At 61.7% G+C, this 22,312-nt stretch overlaps 5 protein-coding genes across 9 annotated transcripts in view; 3 read left to right on the forward strand and 2 right to left on the reverse strand.

The window, feature by feature from the left end:
* Nucleotides 1-597: 597 nt before the first annotated feature.
* On the forward strand, nt 598-4,837 carry LOC126050878 (lateral signaling target protein 2 homolog). Of its 4 annotated transcripts, XM_049829356.1 has the most exons (13): nt 598-670; nt 1,444-1,584; nt 1,660-1,797; nt 1,957-2,159; nt 2,242-2,331; nt 2,436-2,525; nt 2,662-2,763; nt 2,858-3,106; nt 3,212-3,339; nt 3,418-3,537; nt 3,713-3,811; nt 4,086-4,198; nt 4,281-4,837. In XM_049829356.1, the coding sequence occupies exons 1-13, from the start codon at nt 629-631 to the stop codon at nt 4,410-4,412; spliced, it is 1,647 nt and encodes a 548-aa protein (XP_049685313.1). In that variant the 5' UTR covers nt 598-628; the 3' UTR covers nt 4,413-4,837. The 4 variants fall into 4 exon arrangements, with proteins under 4 accessions (XP_049685313.1, XP_049685309.1, XP_049685310.1 ...); XM_049829352.1 differs by having other exon boundaries at nt 4,086-4,837; XM_049829353.1 differs by having other exon boundaries at nt 3,716-3,811; nt 4,086-4,837.
* Nucleotides 4,838-5,366: 529 nt separating this feature from the next.
* Nucleotides 5,367-6,850, forward strand: MXD3 (MAX dimerization protein 3). The gene is made up of 5 exons (XM_049829809.1): nt 5,367-5,536; nt 5,614-5,643; nt 5,741-5,855; nt 5,980-6,145; nt 6,232-6,850. Exons 1-5 carry the CDS (start codon nt 5,367-5,369, stop codon nt 6,339-6,341), a joined length of 591 nt encoding a protein of 196 aa, XP_049685766.1. The 3' UTR covers nt 6,342-6,850.
* A 97-nt stretch (nt 6,851-6,947) lies between these two features.
* On the reverse strand, nt 6,948-9,058 carry PRELID1 (PRELI domain containing 1). Its single transcript, XM_049829808.1, has 5 exons — nt 8,864-9,058; nt 8,233-8,458; nt 8,042-8,155; nt 7,685-7,763; nt 6,948-7,237 (listed from the first exon to the last, which is right to left on the reverse strand). Exons 1-5 carry the CDS (start codon nt 8,953-8,955, stop codon nt 7,101-7,103), a joined length of 648 nt encoding a protein of 215 aa, XP_049685765.1. The 5' UTR covers nt 8,956-9,058; the 3' UTR covers nt 6,948-7,100.
* A 119-nt stretch (nt 9,059-9,177) lies between these two features.
* On the forward strand, nt 9,178-11,954 carry RAB24 (RAB24, member RAS oncogene family). Its single transcript, XM_049829349.1, has 8 exons — nt 9,178-9,348; nt 9,626-9,694; nt 9,823-9,901; nt 10,053-10,120; nt 10,236-10,335; nt 10,750-10,800; nt 10,906-10,968; nt 11,484-11,954. The coding sequence occupies exons 1-8, from the start codon at nt 9,232-9,234 to the stop codon at nt 11,546-11,548; spliced, it is 612 nt and encodes a 203-aa protein (XP_049685306.1). The 5' UTR covers nt 9,178-9,231; the 3' UTR covers nt 11,549-11,954.
* A 122-nt stretch (nt 11,955-12,076) lies between these two features.
* Nucleotides 12,077-22,312, reverse strand: part of NSD1 (nuclear receptor binding SET domain protein 1) — a 66,636-nt gene continuing 56,400 nt past the window's right edge. Inside the window, exons 23-24 of one of the 2 annotated variants that reach the window (XM_049829100.1) lie at nt 18,778-21,111; nt 12,077-17,774 (exon numbers count right to left, since the gene is read on the reverse strand). In XM_049829100.1, the coding sequence (XP_049685057.1) occupies nt 18,779-21,111 (2,333 nt within the window). In that variant the 3' untranslated portion in view covers nt 12,077-17,774; nt 18,778. Of the gene's footprint in view, nt 21,112-22,312 lie in introns of both variants that reach the window. The other variant, XM_049829101.1, reaches the window with a different exon arrangement.

Raw genomic sequence — 22,312 nt, forward strand, 5'->3', positions numbered from 1 at the left:
CTGCAGCGCCCCGCTCTGCACCCCACACCCTGCACAGCCCACGCAGCAGAGAGCAGGCGGGTGCCTGCGGGTGCCTCCCCCCAGTGCCCCCCCACCGGCCCGGGGATGCTCGGGGCTAAGGGCGGCTGCGGGGCCGGATCTCAGGGGTGTCCCTGTCCCCGGAAGGTTGGGCCTCGGGGGCTGCGGGGAGAGGGGAACCGGGAGGGAAGAGCCAGGGAACTGGGAGGGCCCGGACACCGGGAGGGGAAAACCGGCAGCCCGGGGGTTGCAGCCGGGAATTGGAGCCAGGAACCGAGACGGGGGCGCGGCACCGGGAGGGCAGCCGGCGGGTGCACCTTGCCCACCCCACGGGGGACCCGCCTTCCCCCGTCTCGCCACAGGGAACCGGTCCGTCGAGCGGCGGCCGCCTCCCGCCACCCGGCAGCGGGAAAGCTCCGGGTCCCGCCGCGGGCCGGGCCGGGCCGGGCGGGGCGGAGCGGGGCGGGGACCGGTCCGTCGGCTCGTCCCGGTGCCGGGGCTAGGCGGACACCGCCCCGGTCCGCCCCCGGGCGGTGCCCGGTGCCGACCCGCCCCGTCGGCGAGCGGCGGGCGCGGGGAGCCGGGCGGCGGCAGAGCAGCGGGACGCGCCATGCTGCCCGCCGCCCTCCGCCGATGGCTGCGCCGGCCCAAGGTGAGATCGGGGGGCGGGGGGGGTGGGCGTCGAGCCGGCACCGCCCTCCCCGCCCCGTCGGGGCTGCCCGGGAGTTCCGCCGGCACCGGGCGCAGGGGGCGGGCGGCGGGGGCCCGCCGGGGCGGAGCGGGAGGAAGAAGAGGTGCCCCGGCCCCGGGGCTGGAGGTGCGGCGGGGGGTGCGGGCAGCAGCGGGCGGGACCGGGCAGCTCGGAGCCCGTCCCGGCGCCGCCCCGTTCCCGGGGTGAGGAGATTCCTCCCCTCCCCGCCCCCCACCCCCGGCCCCCTCCATCTCCACGGCCCCGCGGGGGTCTGGGGGGACGGGGGGAGATGTGGCGAGGAGCGTCTCTCCGGGCCGCCCGCTCCCCGCCGGGGCTCCCCACGGACCTTTCACCTGAGCCGGTGTTTACAGCTGCACACGGATCCGTGCCCACGCTGCCGGGATGCGGCCGAGCTTGTTCATCCTGCTCTGCCCCTGGGGAAACTGAGGCACGGGTGGGTGGGGACGGTGGCGCTCCCCGGGAGGGCTCGGCTGGGGGCTGCCTGCCCCCGGCACAGCTTAGCTGAGCTGGAGCCGCCATGGGGGTCCCACGTACCTGCCTGAGTGGGTGTTCGTGGACCCGGGGCTGCCCCACAGGGACCAGCTGCAGCGGACGAAACCCCAGCAGCCCCCGCCCCGCCTGGCTGTGGGCACAGGAGATTTGGGTTCCCCCTGGCCCAGCACCCGGAGTTGTGGGGGGGTGCTCCCACCATCACCCCTCTGCTCTCACCACAGCGCTCCGACTCCCGCCTGCTCTCCCAGTTCTTCTTTGCCGACGAGAGGGTGACGCGGGTGGTGGCTGAGATCAATGGGCTGGATGCTGAGCTGGACCCACAGCAGTACCTGGTGCTCCTCAACCAGCTCCACCTCAGCCAGGTATGGGGGCAGCCTGGGCCCCGCTGTGACCCCGGACACCTGGGTGGCCGCAGGTGACATCCCTGCCTTCCCCAGGCTCACCTGCTGGCCGTCCTGGAGCGGATCATGGAGGAGTGCATTCCCACACAGCGGCACAGCCGTGACTACCTGGTCAAGTTCCCTGAGGAGCTCTTGGTGGACAACCTGGGGAACCACATGTTGTTTGCTGCCGAGGTGAGCCTGGGGATGCCATCCTGGGGTGGGCGATGGGGTCCAGCTCCCCCAAGCTGGGGGGCAATGGGCACCAACCAGGATGGCACATGGGCTGGCCCTGGGGGTAGGGGCTGCGCTGCCTCAGGCGCTGGCTCCTGATGGCTGCCCTGGTCCTGGTAGTGTCTCCTGGCTGGGACCTTCCTGGAGGTGGAGGAAGCGGACGGGGCACAGCTGCGGCCCCAGGCCAGGAATCTACTGTGCAGCCTGGAGCTGGTGCGGACAGTGCTGCGGGAGCAGAGCCTGAGCCAGCCTGGCTCCTACCCGGAGCCCGTCCGGGCTGTGCTCATCCAGTTTGACCGGCTCTTCGCGGAGTTCGAGCTGAGGTGGGGGCCAGGGTTAGGGTGCCGGGGGGACGTGTGCTGTGCCAGGGCTGGAGGAGCTTCACAGTCCCCTCCATCTCTCCAGCTATGTGTCCTCACTGGTGTCAGTGAAGTCTCCTGAGGAGATCTACAGGCAGCAAGAGATCATTGTGCTCTTCTGTGAGACGGTGGAGAGGTGAGGGGCATCATGTGCCAGGCAGGGGGTGGCAGGGACCTCAGCCTTGGGGATGGGGCAGCGTCCTGGGGCTTGGCCCCACTGTAAGGGTGTCCCCCCCTCAGAGCCCTGCGCCTGGGCTACTTGACCCAGGAGATGATCGATGGCTACGAACCGCTGCTGATGTTCACCATCCCTCGCCTGGCCATTATCAGGTGGGTGCAGCCCCCTGGAGAAGGGGGTGAACATGGCTGGCTGGGTGCTCCTTGCCCTGTAGCAGTCCCTTCTCCCCCTGGAGACATGGGGTCCTGGGCAACCCCCAGATGTGTGTCGGGCTCTGTCCCCTCGCAGTGGCCTCCTCATCTACCCCGAGGGTCCCCTCAGCCTGGAGCGGAGCCCTGAGCAGATGTCCCAGGTCTTCAGCCCGTTCTACAACCTCCTGAAGAAGATCAGGTATGTGGCAGGGGGGGCGATGGGTGCCCATGGGTGGGGCCGTGGGGCAACACTGGGGCCATGACGTGGGTCTGACACCATCCCCTTGCCACAGGGACCTGCTGCAGGTGCTGTCGGCAGAGGAGCTCTGCCTGCTGGAGAGGAGCCTGTGCACAGCCGAACTGGAGGATTCCTGCGTTCCAGCCACCCCCCCAGCCTGGGGGGCAGCCATGCCCAGAGCAGACCCCCCTGCTCCCTGGGGTCTGCTGGAGGTCGCCCACACCACCCCACCACCCCCCACCTGCACGACGCAGCCGGGACCCCCCGGTGCGGTGGACAACCTGGGCACCAATTCGCAATGGGGGTGTGTGGCAGGGAGGGAGCGGGGCCAAGATGGCAGATCCCCACCCGCTGGGATGGGGACTTTTTGTGCCACCCCTGGGGTAACTGTCGCCTCCCCCCTGTGCAGCCCCCAGCCTCCTGAGAGCAGCCCGGGGACGGGGCTTGATGCCACCCCGGGTGCCCGCTGCTTAGAGCTGCGCTCCCGCTACAGCAGCACCAAGGACATGCTGCACACCCTCTTCGTCTGCATCTCAGGTGAGTGACCCCCTCGCCACCCCCCACAGCACCCTGACCCCACCCCCAGCACCCTGACCCCCCACCCTCCTGGTGCAGGAGTGGCTGATCAGCTCCAGACCAACTTTGCCAGTGACCTGCGGACCATCTTGAAAACGGTCTTCAAGATTGTCGCCTCGCAGGCAGAGTCCTCGGAGGAGCCGAGTGCCAGCGCCAGCCGTAAGTAACCCCTGGGGACATGAGGGAGGGCTCCTCTCTGCCCTGCCTATGGCCTGTCCCCGGTGAGATGAGGCCGCAGCCCCAGGCATGGGAACGATGTGGCCACAGTGCCCAGCCCCATGGGGCTGAGCCCAGCCCTGGTTTGGCTGGACGACCACAGCCCTTGTCCCCACAGAAGAAGAGGACGGTGACCCATGTACAGCGGATGCTCCTCGTGTGGCCGACTGTCCCCTGTGCTCTAGCCCCACGGAGGCTGCCGGGCTCCGGAGGGCAGGTAAGGGGCTGCCCGGGGTGCCATGGCTCTGGGGCAGGGTGTGAGGCTGGGGCTGATCCTGACCTGATCCTGCCTGGTGGGGGGAGTCTGGCTGCCTTGGGCAGCCTCAGGCATGCAGGGACAGTTGCCGTGTCCTGCCTGGGGCTGGCTCAGCGGAGCAGCCATAGGACACCCAGGAGCGTGGGTCCAGGCAGGGGGCCTGGGATGTTTCTGGGGCCGGCGTGGTGATGGGGAACAGGGTGGGGGGCTTTTACCGATGTGTTTTGCCCAGCAGGTGCCTGCCGGCTGCCTGAGTGGGTGCCGGACAGCACATGCAGCCAGTGCTCTGCCTGCCGCTCTTCCTTCACACTACTGCGCCGCCGGCACCATTGCCGCAGCTGCGGGAAGGTAGGACTGGGCCGGGCTGGGGTGCACAGGGTCCCCCGGGGGCCCAGCTCCACTCAGCCCCACTCCGGCCCTTTCCCGGCAGATCTTCTGTGCCCGATGCTCGCCGCATGCCGCGGCGCTGCCACACTATGGCCAGCTGAAACCCGTGCGTGTCTGCACGCACTGCTACACCACGCACCTCTCACCCACGCCACGGCGTGCCCGGAGCCAGTGAGAGCCCCCCCACTCGTGCCGGATCCGCATCCATAGGAGGCCACAGACTGGGCCTGGGGGGTAAAGGACCGCTTCAGGGCTGCTGGGTGGCTCTGCGGCCCCACGGGGCCGGGTGGGCACAGCAGCCGGACCCCATGCATGGCGGCGGGACCCCACGCACGGTGGCAACCTGTGTCCCACGCTGGCGGGGCCAGGGCCACGGTGGGCGCAGGACCGCCTCACCCAACGCACTGTGGCTGTGTCCCGCTTTCGGCAAGCCGTGTGCCGCTGCGTGCTTGCCACCCCCCCCCTGCGCTGGAGCTGTGCTTCGTGGTGGTTCGGTGTTTTTTTTTTTTTTTATCTCCAGGTGAACTTTGGCTGCTGTTGGGCCCGGGGCAGAGTCTTTCCCCCCTCCGCCCCCCCCCCCCCGGGGCCTGGTCTGAGACGGTGCAAACAGCCCTCACATGACGGCGGGTGCCCCGGGGCGGCCCGGGCCGTGCCCGGAGGCTGGCCCTCCCCTCCCCACCGCCTCCGCCCCATGGATTTTAATAAAGAGATAAACCCGCCCGGCTGGGCCCTATGGCGCTGGGACGCGGCGGTTCCCGGGGGGGCGGGTGGGGGCAGCCGGTTCGGGGACACCCGTGGGTGCCGGGGGGGTGCCCCGCGTGGGCTGGGTGGCAGTGGGGGTGCGCAGGCAGCCTGGCTTACGTGGACACACACGCGCGCGTTCCGTCCCACCGGCGTGACCGCACACGCACCGACACGTCCGCCCACGGGCGTGCACGGACCTGGACCCGGGCGCACCCCACTCGGGGGCGTGGCCGAGCGGCAGAGGGGGCGTGGCCCGCCCCGTCCCTCCCGCCGATTCAAATTTGAAGCACGCGCTTTCCCGCCCGAATTTGTTTCCCCGCCGCGCTGACGTCAGCGCCCCGGGGCGCCCAACAGCCAATGAGCGCCCGGCTCGTCCTCCCCCGCCATGGAGCCGGCGGTCACCAGCATCCAGGTGCTGCTGCAGGCGGCCGAGTTCCTGGAGCGGCGGGAGCGCGGGGCGGTCGGTCCCCGGTCCCCGGCGTGCCTGGCCGAGGCCGAGCACGGCTACGCCTCGCTCTGCCCCGCGCGGTCCCGCCGGGCCGTGGGAAGCGTCAGGTGAGCGGTGGGACTTGGTGGGGGAGGGAGGCGGCGGCCGGTAGCGCCGGTTCTGATTACCGGGGGCTCTCCCGCAGGTCGGTGCACAACGCGCTGGAGAAGCACAGGTACGGGGGGGGGGGGGGGGGCAGGGGGTGGCCGTGCCCGTGGCCCTCTCGGGACTGACAGCCGTTTTGCCCGTGTTCCCCCCTGCCCCGGCCGCAGGAGAGCCCAGCTCCGGTGCTGCCTGGAGCGGCTGCAGCAGCAGGTGCCGGTAGGCGCGGGGCCGGCGCGTTCCACTACGCTGAGCCTCCTGCACCGTGCACGGCTTCACATCCAGGTGAGGGGGGTGGCCCTGCCGCCTCTCGGGGGCCCTCTGGCCGGGGACCCGGCCAGAGGGCCCCCAAGAGGCAACAGGGCTGCCCAGCTTAGGACCCTGTTCACGGTTCACTGGATCCCTGCAGAGGCTGGAGGAGCAAGAGCTGAGGGCACGGAGGGCCAAGGGCCGGCTGCTTAACCAGCAGCGGAGCTTGCGGCGGCGGCTGGAACTGCTGCTCTCGCCCACTGGAGGGGAACGGGTACGGGCAGACAGCCTAGACTCATCCCAGCTCTCAGAACCCTCCGAGGGAGGTGAGTGAGGGGAGGGAGGGTGGGCAGGGAAGGGGAGGCTGCCAGGGGCCTGACCCAGCATCCCCCCCGCCCTCCCTGGTGCCCAGAGGATGCTGAGATAGAGGTGGACGGTGCGGTGTTCAGCGGGGACCTGCTGCCCAACTTCTGCACTGGGAGGGACCACAGCTACTCCAGCCCTCGCAGCCCTGCGTCCTGACAGCGCCTGCTGCCTTTCCTGCACTGCCTGCCTGCCTCTTCCCTGCCTGCTGCTGCCAGAAACGCAGCCTCCACCGGCCTCGTCATGGCTGCCTGGGTAAGGGGCCATGGGGTGGGTACAAGCACCCAGCTTGGCCCACTCAAGGGCCACTAAGCGGTACCAGCCACAGCGCTGGGCGCACAGGGCTGGCACAGCACTGTGGCACCCGTTGTGCACCAGAATGCACTGCAAGAGGCGCTGGATGAGGGCCCAGCTGTCACACGGACACCCTCCTGCCTCCCCCTCATGCGCGCCTAGGCAGACTGGGGGCTGGGGGCTGCCTGGTGTGGGTGTGGGGCAGCGCCACACCCAGCAGACACGGCCACAGCAGGGCCTCTGCCACCCCTGGAGAGCCAGGAAGGGGAAACGAATGCATTAAGCAACCTGCCTGCACACTCCCGCAGCTGCCCCCCTTTCTTGTACATACCTGACACCGTTCTAGTAAAGGCACTTGGTGAAACTCCTGCCTGTGTCTTGCCTGCAAGCCCAGACCCCAGGCAGCAGGCTGGACCCCCGGAGAGGACAGCGCTGGGCTCTGCTCTAGCCAGGCCAGCCCCAGGCCCAGTCTGAGGTGGGAGTAAATTCTTTAATGATAGTTACATCTCAGAAAGGGTCTAACAGCAGCTGATTGTCAGACTTGTACAGTTTGTTTAAAAATATAAAATCTAAGGAGGCTCCTATCTGTTCTGGTGCAGCCAGCTCCCGCCTGTGCCCGGCCCCTCACACGTACTGCTTCTTCTTGGTGGCTGCCTTGCTCGCCAAGTCCTTGGCTTTCTCCGTAGCAGCCAGAGCCGTCTCCTTGGCTTTCTCGGTCGCTTCCTTAGCTGTCTCCACCAGCGTTTTGGATGGAGCTTCTCCTGTAACATAGAAGTTGTTAACCCAGCCCCAGCAGGCCCCCGCCCTGCCCTGGCACAGGAGTGCCAGCTGATGCAAGCTAGACCAGCCCCATCGCCTAGGCACAGAGGTGACTTCCGCATGCGGTGGGGAAGATGAGCCTGGTGCTCCCGACCTGCGTGCGTCAGGGCACGTCGAGAAGGGGAACTGCAGGCACGTGACTGCTGCCGTGTTACATCCCCTCCTGCCTGCACTCCGCCCCTGCTCGGCCTTCTAAGTGCTGCCTGGCTGCTCTGCTCAGGAAGAGCGGGCTGTGCCAAGACATGGGGGCAAAGGCAAAGGACAAGGATTTCACAGTCGGATTAGTTCAAGCCACGACCTGCCCCTGGACTGAAGTGTTCCCAGTGTGGCCTGTAACTCTAAGAGACCCATCCCGGTCAGCCCCAGCCTGCCCTTGGGTGCTCGCTCACCTTGCATTCTTGCTAGCACGTATTCAAATCCCTTAGTGCTCTTGGTCACGTTGCTTTTGAACCTGGCCAGACCAAACTCCTGCAAGGGAAAAGTCAGTGAAGGCGCAAGCCTAGCTACCTGGTCAGACGCAGCCTCTGGGGCTTTGTCCCAGCTTGACCAGTCCCAAACGTCTGGTGAGGTCATGACCACCAGCAGTGATGGTTCTGGGCACCCCAACAGTTCATGAGAATTGGGGGAACAAGGGGCAAGGGTGGAAAAACTAGCACAGGGAAGGGGTAGAGCAGGGACGAGCAGCAGCTTTAAAGCCTCTCCAAAGGAGGGTATGCAGTGCTGCTCGAGCAGTTGGCAGCACTCACCTGGACGGCCCGCGAGACACCAAACAGGCTCGATGAGACCCAGGCTTCCCGCTTGACCTCGGTCCAGTTGCTGTTCTCCGGGTTCACCTGGTACACGCAGCGCTCCTCCACCACCTGCACAAGGCACAACGTGGCTGCAGACACTGACCGGCACCTGCCACCCAGCCGCGTGCCCGCCCGCGGGCACCTACCATGAGACGTGCGTGGTTGATGTTCCAGGTGAATGTGGTCATGGTTCGGTTCTTGGGGTCCACAATAGAGTCCTCCAGGATGTAGACGGAGTGGGCGACATTGGCCGGGAAGAAGCGCTCTGCCCAGCGGGGCATCCGGTTGGTCTTGGTCAGGAGCCGCCGGGAGAGCAGCTTGTGGTCCGCTGTCACCTCCCGGTGCACGATATCTTCAGTCAGGACATGTTTGCTAAAATGGGGAGGGGGAAGAAAACATCAGGCTCTGCTCCTGGCCAACCCCCAGCCCCCCTGGGGCTGGGACCCACCAGGCACTGCGGGGGTGGGGACAAGAGCTGTGGTATGAAGGGAGAGGAGGAACCAGCTGCCCCCTGGCAACTGTGGGGCACCCATCCCTGAAGTCTCTGGTGCGGGGGCGAGCACAGGGCCCTGCCCCCATGGGACCCTCGGGGACAGGGCCTGGGGGGGTGGGGGGACTAGGGGTCATCGTCCCGCGGGGGACCGGGGTGAAGGACCCTTCGGAGGGGAGCAGAGGGCCGCGACAGATCGCGGGGGGGGGGGGGGAGGGGAGGGCCCCGGGAGAAGGCCTGAGGCGGGGGGAGGCTTGGGGGGGGGGGGGGGGCCGGCCGTGGCGCACCTGTAGGGGTTGGGGTAGCGCTGCCAGAAGGCGGCGAAGACCTGGTCCCAGGGCCCCTTGAGGACGCCCAGGCTGGCGCAGTACTTCCCCATGGGCCTCCGCCGCCGCTCAGGCCCGCGCCGCCGCGCCCGCTCCGGCCCGCGCCTGCTGGGCGGCCGCCATGCGGCCTCTGCCCACCGCCACCGCCGCCTCCGCCCGCCCCGCCCCGCCCCTCCGCGTCGCGCACTTCCGCCTCGCCCCTGCGTACTTCCGCCGCTGGCCCCCGCCCCCTCCCCTTTCCCCCCGCCCCGCCGCGCGCTTCCGCCGCGCCGGCCCCGCCCCGCCCGGTTGCGGCCCCGCCCCGCGGCGGCGGCGGCGGCGGCGGGAGGATGAGCGGTCGGCGGGTGGACGCCAAGGTGGTGCTGCTGGGGCAGGAGGGCGTGGGCAAGAGCAGCCTGGTGGAGCGCTGCGCCCACCGCCGCTTCCGTCCCGGGCCCTACCAGAACGTGAGTGACCGCACCGGGCACCGGCCCTGCCGTCGGACGGGCCACCCGGGGGCGGGGTGGGGGTTCCTCCACGTCCCCGGAACGGTGTCCTCGGGATGGTGCCCCGCGCGTCCTCGGGCCGGTCCCCCTCGTTTCCCCACCGAGTTCCCGGCTGGGTTCCCCCGGGCCGGTTCCCCCTTCCCCGCGTTCCCAGGCCAGATGCCCACCGTGTCCCCGGGCCGGTGCCCCCGGTGTCCCCCGGGGTCGGTGCCCACCGCCCCTCCTGCTTCCCTTCCAGACGATCGGGGCAGCCTTCGTGGCTAAGGTGATGTCCGTGGGGGACCAGACGGTGACCCTGGGGATCTGGGTAAGTGCGGGGGCGAGGGCTGTGCCAGCGCTCCGCTGCCATCCCCGGCCACCCACCCCCCCCCCCCCCCGCCGTGGGGACCCCCGAGACGCCCCCGCACCGGCTGAGTGCTTCCCTGCCACCCCCAGGACACGGCTGGTTCGGAGCGCTACGAGGCCATGAGCCGCATCTACTACCGCGGGGCACGGGCCGCCGTCGTCTGCTACGGTAAGAGCACGATGCCGCGTGAAGAAGAAGGAGCCGGCAGCCGCGAAGGTCCCGGGCTGACTTGGTGCCGGCATCGGCACCAGTGGGTCAGACGTCGCGGCAGGGGGTGGGTGCAGGAGGGAGGGGACAGACCCTGACCCCTCTCCCCCAGATCTCACCGACAGCAGCAGCTTCCAGCGAGCCAAGTTCTGGGTGAACGAGCTGCAGAACTGCGAGGAGGTACGGCCGGGCTGGGGGGGCCGGGGGGGCTGCGGAGCCTTGCCGGTGGGGAAGGGGAGCCGGTGGCTGTGCCGGGTCGGCAGATGCATCCCTCCCGCCCCTCTGCCTGCCACAGGGCTGCCGGATCTACCTGTGCGGCACCAAGAGCGACTTGCTGGAGGAGGACAGGAGGAAGCGGGGGGTTGACTTCCACGACGTGCAGGACTACGCTGATGGTACGGCCGGGTACTGCATGGGGCCGGGATGCTCGCGGCTGGGCAGTGCTGGCCCTTCCCGGGGTCCCGCAGCACCATAATGGGTGGGAGGCGAGGGGGGGTGCAGCTCTGTATCTATGCGTGCCTGGGAGATGTGAGGTGCTCTGCCCTTGCCCGGGAGCCACAGTGGATCCGATGGCTCCAGACACCAGGGCTCCCTGCACGGTGTGGCCCTGGATGTGCCAGGGACCTCCCTGGGCACGGCATGTCCCGACACGGGCAGGCACGTGGCCAGCTGGGCCAAGGGGACAGGACCCTGGGTCCCTGCCAGCCCGCTGTCGGCAGCCGTGCCTGAGGGGTGACTCCGGGGGCAGGCGAGTCCGCGGGGCTACATCCTGCGCTCGCAGCAGGACCTAACCCGGGGCCTCGTTTCAGAGATCAAGGCAGAGCTCTTCGAGACCTCCAGTAAGACGGGCCAGAGTGTGGGTGAGTAGCCCCCTCGTTGCTGGCCATGCCCCTGCCTGAGCAGGGTTGGGGGGGGGTCTGCCAGGTAGTGGGACTACCCGCTCACCCTGCCTGCTCTCCCCGCAGATGAGCTGTTCCAGAAGGTGGCTGAGGACTACGTCCACTTCACCGCCTTCCAGGTGATGACAGGTGAGTGGGCAGGATCCATCCCTCCCCAAGCACCCTTGCCTGTGCCAAGGGGGTGCATGTGCCATGGGGAGGGTGCGGAAGACGAGCGCTGTGATGTCTGGCAGGGCACATCTTTGCTCCCACCTTCCCTGGGGACGCTGTGGCTCCGTGCCAGGGGTTGTCCTGTGGAACTTGGGTCCCCTCACGACATCCTTGTCCCCACTCAGGCCAGGCTCAGCACATCCACCCAACTGGGCCACGGGTGGCCTTTGGCAGACAGGCAGCCCGGGACCTTGGCTGGCTGTGGGACTGGCTCTCAGCTCTGCATCAGGCCTGTCCAGGCGTGCTCAGCCCAGCTACGCCTCCAGCCCTGGGCTGCGCTGTGGCCGTGAGCTCTACCGCTTCTTTGCGGGGACACCAAACCCCTCCCCAAGGGACCTGCCAGGGCCCAGGCCTGGCACTGGCAGCTTTTGGGCTCCCACATGGCATTGTGTGTGCGGATGTGCCAGCAGCCTGCCACCCCTGCTCTTTTCCAGAGGAGAAAGGTGTCGACCTGGGCCAGAGGAGTGGCGCCTACTTCTACAGCTGCTGCCACCACTGAGACCTCCTGCCAGAAGGGAACTGCTGCTGCCGGCCTGGCAGCCGGTGCACGCCGGACTCCTCCATTTTTTTTACCTGCTGTGTTTTAGCTGTATGGGCCTGTCTGCAACGTGGCAGCAGCGCGCAGCCCCACGGACTGCTCTCCTCCTGGCGTGCGGAGCGGCAGAGGGCTGCCGTGTGGTGCCGGGAGCCTCCTATGGTGCCAGAAGCCACGGGCCATCACCCCTGGGGACCCTCTCCCTGCCACCCGGCTTCTGCAGGAGCTGCTTCCCAGAGTCACTGCTGTGATCCAGCGGCAGCCATTAACTTATTCTCTCGGAGATGCTGCCTGATACTTTGCAGATTTATTTAAGCGTCTTCTCTCGAGGTGTACAATGTAAATAAAAGGCATTGTGGTCTGAGCTGTCCCCCTGCCTGCGCCGCTGTCGTGCAAGGCTGTCGGAGCTCTCCCTTCCCTGCCCTAGGTGTCTGGGCACAGCCGGGCTCCCCGCACGCCCTCCCACTCAGCAAGACAAACCACAAGAGGACATCGAGAGTAAAGTTAAACTTTACTTTACAGTAATTTTTCTTCTATATACAAAGAATTACAGTACATGTTCTGGGAGCACCTGGGCAGGGCAACCCTCTTTTCATTATAAGTTTCACATACACAGCCAACAGTCTAAGGGGAGCAAAATGAAAGTAATCAATGGTCCAAGACTCCCCTCTCCCTCTTCTAAAAATAATATACATGCTGGAAATATGTAGGTTTCTCTCACCTGCTCTGGCATCCCTGCTTAGAACCGACAGAGTCCCAGCCAGGGCAGAGCACCTATACGTCCTCCACACAGTGGTCACCCCAGCCACCACCCTGGCACCCACCCACAGCTGCAGCTGGGCACCTCGATTCCCGCTGCATTTCCCTCTGGCCGAGCCTGCGGGACAAGACTGCGGGGCACTCCCCTCTGCCACCACCCTGAGGGCAGCAGACCTCAGTGGTGGAGGAACGCAGCACGGGGCTGCTCACACTAAGGCTTCCCCCCCTTCTCTGAGCAAACTTCCCACTCACGGCTTCAGCGCAACTTAAGCCACTGCCACCGGTGGCCCCCCGCCATGTCCCTCCTCCCCGTCCCCAGGCAGTGAGGAAGGGGGAGCGGACAGCCAGGGCCACCCTCATTGGGACCCCCAGCCTAGCCGGCAGCCAGGACCCCAGCTGAGAGCATGTGGCACCGGAAGGTGGCAGAGGACGTTCAAAGCCAGATGCGGTATCTGACGCATTCGGTGTCTCGGAGGCGAGCAGGCTGGCAGAGCAGTGAACTGTCACCACAATTAAGCACGGCCGGGAGTGCCACTGCTGAAGGGCTTCTCCTGCCTGTTGCAGGGAGAGCTGCTCCCTGCCTGCGCCAGCCGACACACCTCACCTCCTCCCACCCACACTGGCCAGGGCTGCCCTCAGCTCCAGCCACGCTCCACCTTGAGCCTCCCGGTGCTGCTGCTTTTCCTTTTAACAAGTTCCCAGTGTCTAAAAAAATACACAAAACCCAGTTCCTTGAAGTCAACAACTTGGAAACATCAGAAAAAAACAAAAACTGAAACCAGCTCAGTACCAAACGGACACAAAGAACATGCAGTTAGCGGACGCTTGCCTTGCTTCACGTGGCTCTACTCGCTCCCTACACCCACGGGGCCCACCAGCACACTGGTTTGAGTCTCAAAACCATCATAAATTGAAGGAACCGAGTCACGCCTCGTCCTGGTTCCATCACGCGTGCCAAAGCCCAGCACCAGCTATCAGGGGATGGGATTCAGCCAGCGAAGGAACCTCCAGCCCATGGGCTAGGAGTCGTGAGTTCAGCCCTACTGTGCTAAGCTGCCAAACGGTTTACAATAGCACCACAATAGCCCAAGTGCTTCGCCAAGGGCAAACTGATTAAAACTTTACCTTGAAATAGGACATAGCAACACCCATTTCTCAGATTTCCCTAGGAGGTAGATTCAGTGCTGTAGGGACTGTCCATCACCGCCACTTCCCCAGCCCAAGATCGTGCATGACATCCCCCTGCACTGGACTTTGTTTAGATCGCTTTTGGAGGACCCGGAGCAGAAATCTTGCCTTTTCCCACCTCCTGCTAAGCGAGGGCACTGCCACCCCACAGGCGAGACTCCAGCTGAAGCCAGGCAAGCAGCGGAGCGGTCCCCAAGCTCCATCTCCCAAGCCCTGGGAGTCCTGAGCACCCATCAGCCCAGCCGTGCTGCTGCAAGAGGCACAGACAGCCTCGGCTGCAAATGCTGCCACCGGCGTTATCACTATCACTATCACAGAGCAGTAATTAGCACAAAGCCCAGGTGATCAGACATGCTGTGAGCCCTCGCCGGCCCCCTCCACACTTTCAGAGTAGCTGCACAGTTTGCCACTTTGCTTTAACACTCACTGGCTGGCAAAGGCTGAAAGCCTCATCAGTAATTTAGGGCAAAGCACATTACAAGCAGGTTACAATTATGGTTATTCCAAACATCAAGCAAAATCAGAAGTTAAGGCTGAAATTAAAAATAAACAGGTGTTGGAGGTCTGAGATTTCTCAAACTCCCCCTGCCCTGTCACAATGCTGGCAGCGGGATCCAGGTAGGAGCAGCACACATCCACAGCGTGCTCAGGTTAAACTGCTGCTGAGATGCATAAGGGTTAGGGCTGCTTTTTCTTGATTTTTCTTCCTTTTTTTCCGTGAAACTGAAGTTCTGCTAGCACCCTCAATCAGCATTATGTCACCTTAGTACGTTTCAGTCTTTTAGATTCAACCATCTCTCTCCCCTCTTGAGTTTTACAACAGCCACACACCTTCAAAACAAAGCCTGTGCCTGTGTGTGTGGGTGTTAACCCTGAATTATAATGCATGCTCCAACAGTACCACCTGGATACTTTGTGCATTGAAGTGAGTCTGGTTCATGTGGGTTTTTGTTAAACAGGAAAAGTTTTAACTTGAGAACAGCAACAAAGCAAGCTACCACGAGCTAGTTGGTAGGTGAAGATGTGCAGTAGGAGATTATTCCTTACAGCGGTCGCTTTTCTCCTAGATTCTCTCTCCGGAGCCTTGGCTGACAGCGGGCACCAGCCCAGCGAGCTGGTGCAGATGGGACAAGACAAGCAGGACAGTGACCTGTGCCTGCTCTTCTCCTGCCTAGGCGTCCCACAGGTCCTGCAGTGGCTCCCCTTTTGCAACCCTCCTCCCCTGCCTGGGCAGGCAGCCTGAGCCCATATGAGTCCCTGACCACGCTGTTACCCCTCACCAGAGCTCCTCCATCACCAAAGGTCAACTGGAACCCTCCTGCCCACCATGAAAATCCACCACTGAAGTGGGGCCCACTGTGGGACGGAGGCCACAGCCAGTGGCCACAGCCCACTGCTCTGAGCAGGGGCAGCCAGGCAATCCTGACAGCAAGGATGTTGATCAGCAAAGCATTTGTATGGGAGCAATCATTCATCCCCTTCAGAACTGGGAAGGGGAGCCATTCCTGCAAGTGGGAATGGGCTCATGAGCCTCCCTGGGACAGCAGGGAAAGGGACACAGCTCTGAGCAGAAATAATTACACCCTTGATTCTGCTTCTACAACTCTCCACAACAGTGAATCAACACAAGAGTCACCTCTCGCCCACCCTGGGTGCAATTATGGCTGACCCAAGACTGTTAGTGGCCAGGTGATCAGATCCCTCCAATGCAGCAAAAAAGTACCATGGCCTTGGCCACAAAGCTGCAGCAAACCTGGCTGAGCCCAGAGCAAGAGCTCGGGGAGGCTGGAGCAGAGCAGCAGTAGCCTCTCTCCAGCAGGAGCAGGCTGCCAGGGGTACATGTTATCTGTCGCTTTCCTCTACCTTAAAAACCCCCACTGATTCAAACTGGCTGAACCCCGAAAGCAGCAATGAACTGCAGAAAATTAACTCAACTACCCCAGTACAAGACATCTCCCTCTCCTCCTCCAAGACAGTGCTACCAGCTGCCACCAACAGCAAGAGTTGCCTCAAGTGCTAAAGAAGCCCACATATCCTTTGCAACGGTTTTGTTCCCCGGAGCCATTTCTCAGCCCATGCTCATGCTCCCTGCAGATGAAGGCAGGCTGGGCAGCACAGGGCAGGGCTGCTAGGACCTATTTCCACACGTGGTCGGACCTCACCTGTCTTGTTGAGGTGACCAGGTAGACAGCCATTCCTAACAGCACCACTACTCCCACTGCAAGCCCCATGTACATCTGAAAAAGCCTTCCTGATCTGACAAAGCATCACCCAGGGGCCCAAGGAGGGCAAGGAGGGTAGAGCAGCTTGCTGGCTTCCTCCTTCAATGATGTTTCCACACACCAATTTTACTGAGCAGCCTCCCAGCTATGCTGAAGTCAACTCTCCGACAGTAGCTGGAAGGTAGCAAGCCAGAAACCTGGATCCTCATGGAAAAGGCATGAAGGGAGACAAGAGAGGTGGGGTATGGTCAGATGCAAGGAATAAGGCTGCGGGTTTGAAATGCCATGCAACAGTTCAATCCACATTCACTGTTCAAAACAAGCTTTTGGCTAAGAGCCTGCTGCTTGAAAGGCTGCTGCTGCCATGAACCTCACCCTACCACGTGAGCACATGATTTATAGAAGTGATTTTTTTTCAAACCTGCACTTACGAGAATTCATTGAGAACTTCTCCATTTTACAGATTTAAAAAAGCCTGCACCAAAAATATTCACAGTTTATTTTTCATGAAACAAGTAACTAGTTAACACGTGACAATGCGAAGCAGAGGTGGACAGAGCAGTGCAGATACCTTTCTAGTTACAGCTGTAGCTGGCTGGGTGGCTGGCACGGAGGTTACCCTACTTACACAATCTACATGACTAAGTCCAGCTCATGGGAAGGCCTATAAATGTAAATTCAAGATTTATTTTCCTTCTCACACATGATAAATACTTAATATACTGAACGTCATTACCATTTTTTTAATTTTGTTTAAAAAAGTTAATGAATGCCCTTAGATTATCTTCTCTCTCAATGGCTCTGAGGAGTTGTCCTGATTCCCTTTGTGCAGGAGTCACGCAGAAACACAAGCTGCTTGCATTTCCCCAGTTTCAGCAGCAAGCAGGAATTGACCTGCCAGTCTTCCCGGAAAAAAAAAAAAAAAGTTAAACAGTAAGTTTCCATAAGCCATAAAGCTTTTTGAAGTTGCTAGCTATTCTACAAAGGATCTGAAATGATTTGGACTAGAGAAGAGATGCACCATAGCACTGGTAATGTCCCCTCGTGTCCAGCACACCCGGCCTTCACAGCAGGACGTTGTCTTGGGGTGCATACATCAGGAAAGGAGAATGGATCAGGATTTGTCTCAGTACAAGTGTCTGCCTCCCTTCATAGAAAACCACAAAGCTCATGACTGTCTGCTCTGGGAGCAGCAGGCACTTGCAAACCAGGTGGGAACAAGGACCTGCTCCACATCAGAGGGAGAGGGTCAGCCTGGAGCTGAACGCTCCCTTTCCAGGGAGGGACTGGCGGATCTGCCTGGAAGCAGAAGGATACGCTGGAGCTGTGCAATGGTCTGGTAGCGGGCACGGAGATCCGAGGCTGCGGCACCCGGATCAGCGGAGCTCAGGCAAACCACAGAGGTAATGTGTTGTGAAAGTGGGAGAGTGTGTTGGTCAGCAGTGCTTCCTTGGCAGGATACCAACCCCATCCAGCCCGAACAGTGCTGCCCAGGGAGGCCCATCCTCCTCCTGCCTGCAAGGGTGCCGGTGGTTGCAAGACGCCACTCTGCAGGTCCCTGGGATGCTACTGCTTGCCCCACGAGTACCACGGCCAAGTGAACTTCTGCCTCAACGCTTGAGTAAACGGCTTTCAGCAGGCCTAGTCTGGACACCAGCCTGATGACCACCAGGTACTAAACATCTCCTTAACTGGAAAAGGGAGAAGAGGAGAAAAGAAAGCCAGCCAGCTGCTGGAACCCACCGTCTTCCAGTGTGAGAACTACTATTCAGTTGGAAGGACACACATGCGCACACACACACACGCACACCGACACGGTCCAGTTAATTCAAGTCTCCTTTGGTTGTAGAAGAGTTAAGCCAGAAGCTACCCAAGGGGAAGGTGTCGAGATGGGTCCCGATACAGCTACGGCACCCTTGCCTCCGCGCTGTGTAGCGAACGGTACAGACTTCACTTGCAGCTCAGCAGTGCGTCCTGCTGCTGGGAAGACCAGGTATGATGCGAACACGTCCTGAACATGTCTGAGGCAAGGGGAGAAAAGACTGCTCAGTCTGCTGGCTCATGGTGACGACAAAAAGTCAAGAGACTGGATGGAAATTTGAAAGGGAGCACCACCACCCTGCTAGGGTGGTGCTCAGCACCTTGGGGAAACCCACTCGGCCCTACTCTGCTATTGCTGCTTTATAGGTCACAATGTTTTCAAGTGCAGGAAACACTCCGCACGTCCTGTGCTAAAGGATTAAGACACAAGAATGAAAAAACTGCCAGATGGCTTCTTCCAAGATGACACTCTCCCCTGACCTCCTTCAGATTCCCCATTTCTCGGGCCTGGCCAGTCGCAGCTTTGTACAAAGGAGCCTGAATGGATATTGTCTATTGCTGGAGAAAACTGCACTGAGCAGTGCAGCAGGCTCCTATCCCAGCTCAGCTGCAGACGATAGCTGTCCTTCAGTGAACTACGCACGCAGCATGTCCCAGTGAACATACGGTCAAACCTCGCAAAGCAACACCCTGCAGGGACAGAGACCCGGGCAGATGACAGATAAACCTGTTCCCTGCTTCTACAGAGTCCAGCAAGGGCGTACACCTGACTGCTCACCACCTGATCCCTGAAACATCTCCAGTCCCAGGGCAGCCTGACTGATCTGCTTCCTCTAAATACAGTAATAAGAGCAAGGCCCCTAGCTGTACCTGGGAACCCGCTTACAAATCAGACCTGGAGCTCGAACACGTAGGATCAGTAATGTGACCATTTAAATGGAATTGGAGATTTTTACGCAGAGTGGACTCTTTATTTCAGCTTTACCATTTGTAAAAGGAAGAGGAAAAGGTCACGGATGCTCTCTCCCTTCGGCTGGGCCACACTCAGACTTAAGAGAATGTCCTTGCTCATGTCACGAGAGAATATGGATGGGATGTGCATGGGTTAGGGGCTGGGCTCAGGGAAGTGAATAAAAAAAACAAAACAAAGATCCCCCTCCCTAAACATTAAAAGACTGAAACCTGCCTCCCATATTCACCAACCTCACTTTGGCTCTGAGTCGGCCAACTCACGACAGACAGAATCCTGGTTACGGGCTAGCGCTGTGTTTTGTTCAGGCAAAGGGTCCTGCCCCCGAGGAGTCTGTGCTTTTCCACTCAGCCAAGAAATCTGGTCAATTGTCTGAATGTTCGTGACAAGCCACTGCATCTGCTCTGGGGGCACCGGCGCTTCCCTGGCTGGCCGAGGGGTCTGCTCAAATGCACGCAATCTCTCTGATGTCCAAGGGGTTTGCTCTGCAGGGGCTGAGGCCACTTCCCAGCTGGGTTGAAGGGTTGGCTCTGGTAGTTTCTCTGCTATCCGGGCTGGCTGTTCTGCAGGCATCAGGGCTTTTGCAGTAGGCCAGTGGGTTTGCTCATGTGTCTGTAGTTTCTCCATAGGCCAAGGTACCTGTCCAACATGTGTCACCGCCTTCCCAGCAGACCAAGAGATTTGCTCACCAGCTAACATGGTCCTCTCTTTCTGCTGGGGACTCAGCTCCACAGCTGGGGCTCCTCTCTCCTTTGGCTGAGCATTCTGGTCAACAGGCCGCAGCGCCTTCTCCGACAGCAACAGCCTCGGAGCCGACGCAGCCAGAGGCTTGTCCAAGGCTTGAGGCCGAGGAGCCACGGCAGCAGCCAGCTTGTCCGATGTCTGGGGCCAAGGGGCTGTAAGAGTGAGAGACCTCTCCGAGAGCTGAGGCCGAACCACCCCAGAGCTGAGCGCCTTCTCTGGAGGCAGGACCCGCAGGGCCCCGGAGTCGGCAGCCTTCTCTGGAGGTAGGGACCGCAGCACCCCAGGGGTGAGTGCTTTCTGCATGAGCGGGATCCGCAGGGCCCCCGAGCCGAGAGCCTTCTCCATGGGCAGGATGTGCGGTGACCGGGAGCCAGGAGCCTTCTCCTGAGGCAGGGGGCGCGGCGCCCCTAAGCTGGGAGCCTTCTCTGTGGGCAGGATCCGTGGCATCCCTGAGGCAGGGGCCTTCTCCGGAGGCAGGGGACGGGGCACCCCAGAGCTGGGAGCATTCTCCATGGCTGGGACCCGCACTGCCCTGGAGAAGGAAGCCTTCTCTGGAGGTGGCGGCCGTGGCACAGCCGATCCAGAAGCCTTCTCCACAGGCAGGATCCGTGAGACTGGTGAGCCAGGGACTTTTTCAATGGGCAGAGGCCACAGCACCCCAGGACCAGGAGCCATCTCTGTTGCTGGGACCTGTGGCATCATGGAGCTGGGAGCCTTTTCCACAGACCGAAGCTGTGGACTCTGGGCAGAAGCTTTGTCAAATGGCTGAGGCTGATCGGCTGCAGGAGGCTCATCCACTGGCTGGGACTGCAGGGTCCCCACCGTGGTGAAAAGTCTGTCCGACAGCTGAGGATGCAGGCATTTCACTGGGAACTCATCCAGCAGCTCAGGCTGCTGGGTCCTGGTGTCAATGAGAGACTTGTCCGATAACCCCAAAACCCCAGGGGCGGCTGGAGGCTCATCCGACAGCTGGAGCTGCAGGGCACCAGCAGTAACAAGTGACTCGTCTGATGACTGTGGTGTTCCCGGTGGAGATTTGCTCGGCAGATGAGACTGTGAGGCATCACTGGAGGACTCATCCAGTGGCCACAGCACCGCATTGGTGGGAGGTTTGTCGGGCTGCTGAGGCCTCAGCGCTACGATGATGGGTTGCTTCTCTGACTGCAGCCTTAGGGACAGGGCAGCCTGTGGCCTGTCCGATGGCTGCAGGCGGAGCGACAGGGTTGTGGGAGGTTTGTCTGAAGGCTGCAGCCGGAGCGAGAGGGTGGTGGGGGGTTTGTTGGATGGTTTCAGCCTCAGTGACAAGGTAGTAGGGGGTTTATTTGATGGTGGCAGTCTCAGCGCCAGGGTGGCGGGTGGTTTGTCTGGTGGAGGCAGCCTGAGGGCCAGGGTGGTGGGGGGCTTGTTTGACGGCTGCAACCTCAAGGCTAGGGTGGTGGGAGGCTTGTCTGACGGTGGCAGCTTCACCGCTAGGGTAGCGGGGGGTTTTTCTGGTGACTGCAGTCTGAGGGCCACAGACTGAGGTAGGCTGTCCAGAGGCTGAACACTCAGGTCTGTGTCGGCAGGTGGCTGCTCTGGTGGCTGGGTGTCTTCGCTGTTAGTCAGGGCTCCTATGGGAGGCACATACTCACGAATTTCTCCCGGCTCTAGAGGGTTAGGCCCACAGGGATCGTGCTCTGTGCAGCACAAACGTCCATCCAGCTTGGAGATGAAGAGCATGCCTTCCCGGTGCTGCTTGCAGAAGGACCTGGGGCACATCTCGCAGAAAGAAGCTGCTTCCTTACCACACATATCACACTGATGCCATGGGCACTCCCATTTTCCTGCAGCACAGACATATGAGAAAAGACATACCTTAGGAGTGGTACAAGAGGAAGAGAAAAGGCCTGCTGCAAAGGGAGTTCAAGGGAGAGTGGGAACAACCCTGTAATACTTCCATACAATACTGCATGTCTTCCTCAGTTTCTGCCTTAACTCCCAGACTTGACGTGCAGTTAACAGGAACTTGCATCCTCAGAAGCAACAAGGGCAATGATAATCATGACAAACAAAAGCCAGGCTAGGTCAGACCAAAAGCCCATCTAGTTCCAGCATGACACTAACCAATACAGACACCTAGAGAAGAGCAGACACCCCCAGCCTGCACACCTCTGGGGCTCTCATTTCCACAAACAACAGTGGTATCTGTGTATAATACACCCAAGGGACTTTTTAAGTAGATGCATCAGGTTCATCTAAGTCTTCGTTAATTCTGGGCCAACAACCTCCCTTCCTGTTTATCAGAAAGAAGAAGCGAGAGAGCAGTGATCACAAGGGAGTAAGTTTCTATTGTCTCTGTACCCAAAGGTGCTTTCCTTAACCTCTGTGTACGGCCATGATAAAAAACACTGCTTAACACAAAGCCAAGCTGCTCCCTGAGGAGCTCCATGTCCATGCTGAATCTACCCACCATCAGTATCAACACCATCACAGAGGAACAACATTACACTTCAGAGATTGCTGCTTTTTTCAACTGTAGATGACCTCACTGGTTCAGCCCCCCTGCTCCCCAGCCGAGGCTGCTGCCATCTCTACCAAACACTTCTCACCAGTTCGTGGACGCAAGGAACAGTGATACCACTTGCACCCAGCATACATGATGCCGAGTTCCTGACCTCTCACCATAGGATCAGCATGGCTGTCTTTCCAAATACGCCTCCTGCCTCCATGCTCCCCCCAACACCCATAGCCCCATGGCCCCCCCCAGTTTCCCGCCTTGCTGCGAAGAGCAGCTCCTTGCAGAGCAGCCCTCACACGGGGCAGCCTGTGCTTCAGAGCGCAACTGGTGATGGAGGGCAGCTGTGGACACCAGCCAGGCCACAGCACTTCCCAGCCTCCCTGAACCAAGCCCACACATCCATGGCTTTGGCTACCAGCTCTTTTCCAGGGAGGCTGGAAGAGAGCATGACCACAGCACAGCACTGAGCAGCCATGGGCACTTCTCCATGCACTTGTGCAACACCAGCTCTCCACTCCCCTCTCGCA

The sequence above is a fragment of the Accipiter gentilis genome, chromosome 26 (assembly GCF_929443795.1).
Source record: "Accipiter gentilis chromosome 26, bAccGen1.1, whole genome shotgun sequence".
In the NCBI taxonomy this organism is placed as follows: Eukaryota; Metazoa; Chordata; class Aves; order Accipitriformes; family Accipitridae; genus Astur; species Astur gentilis.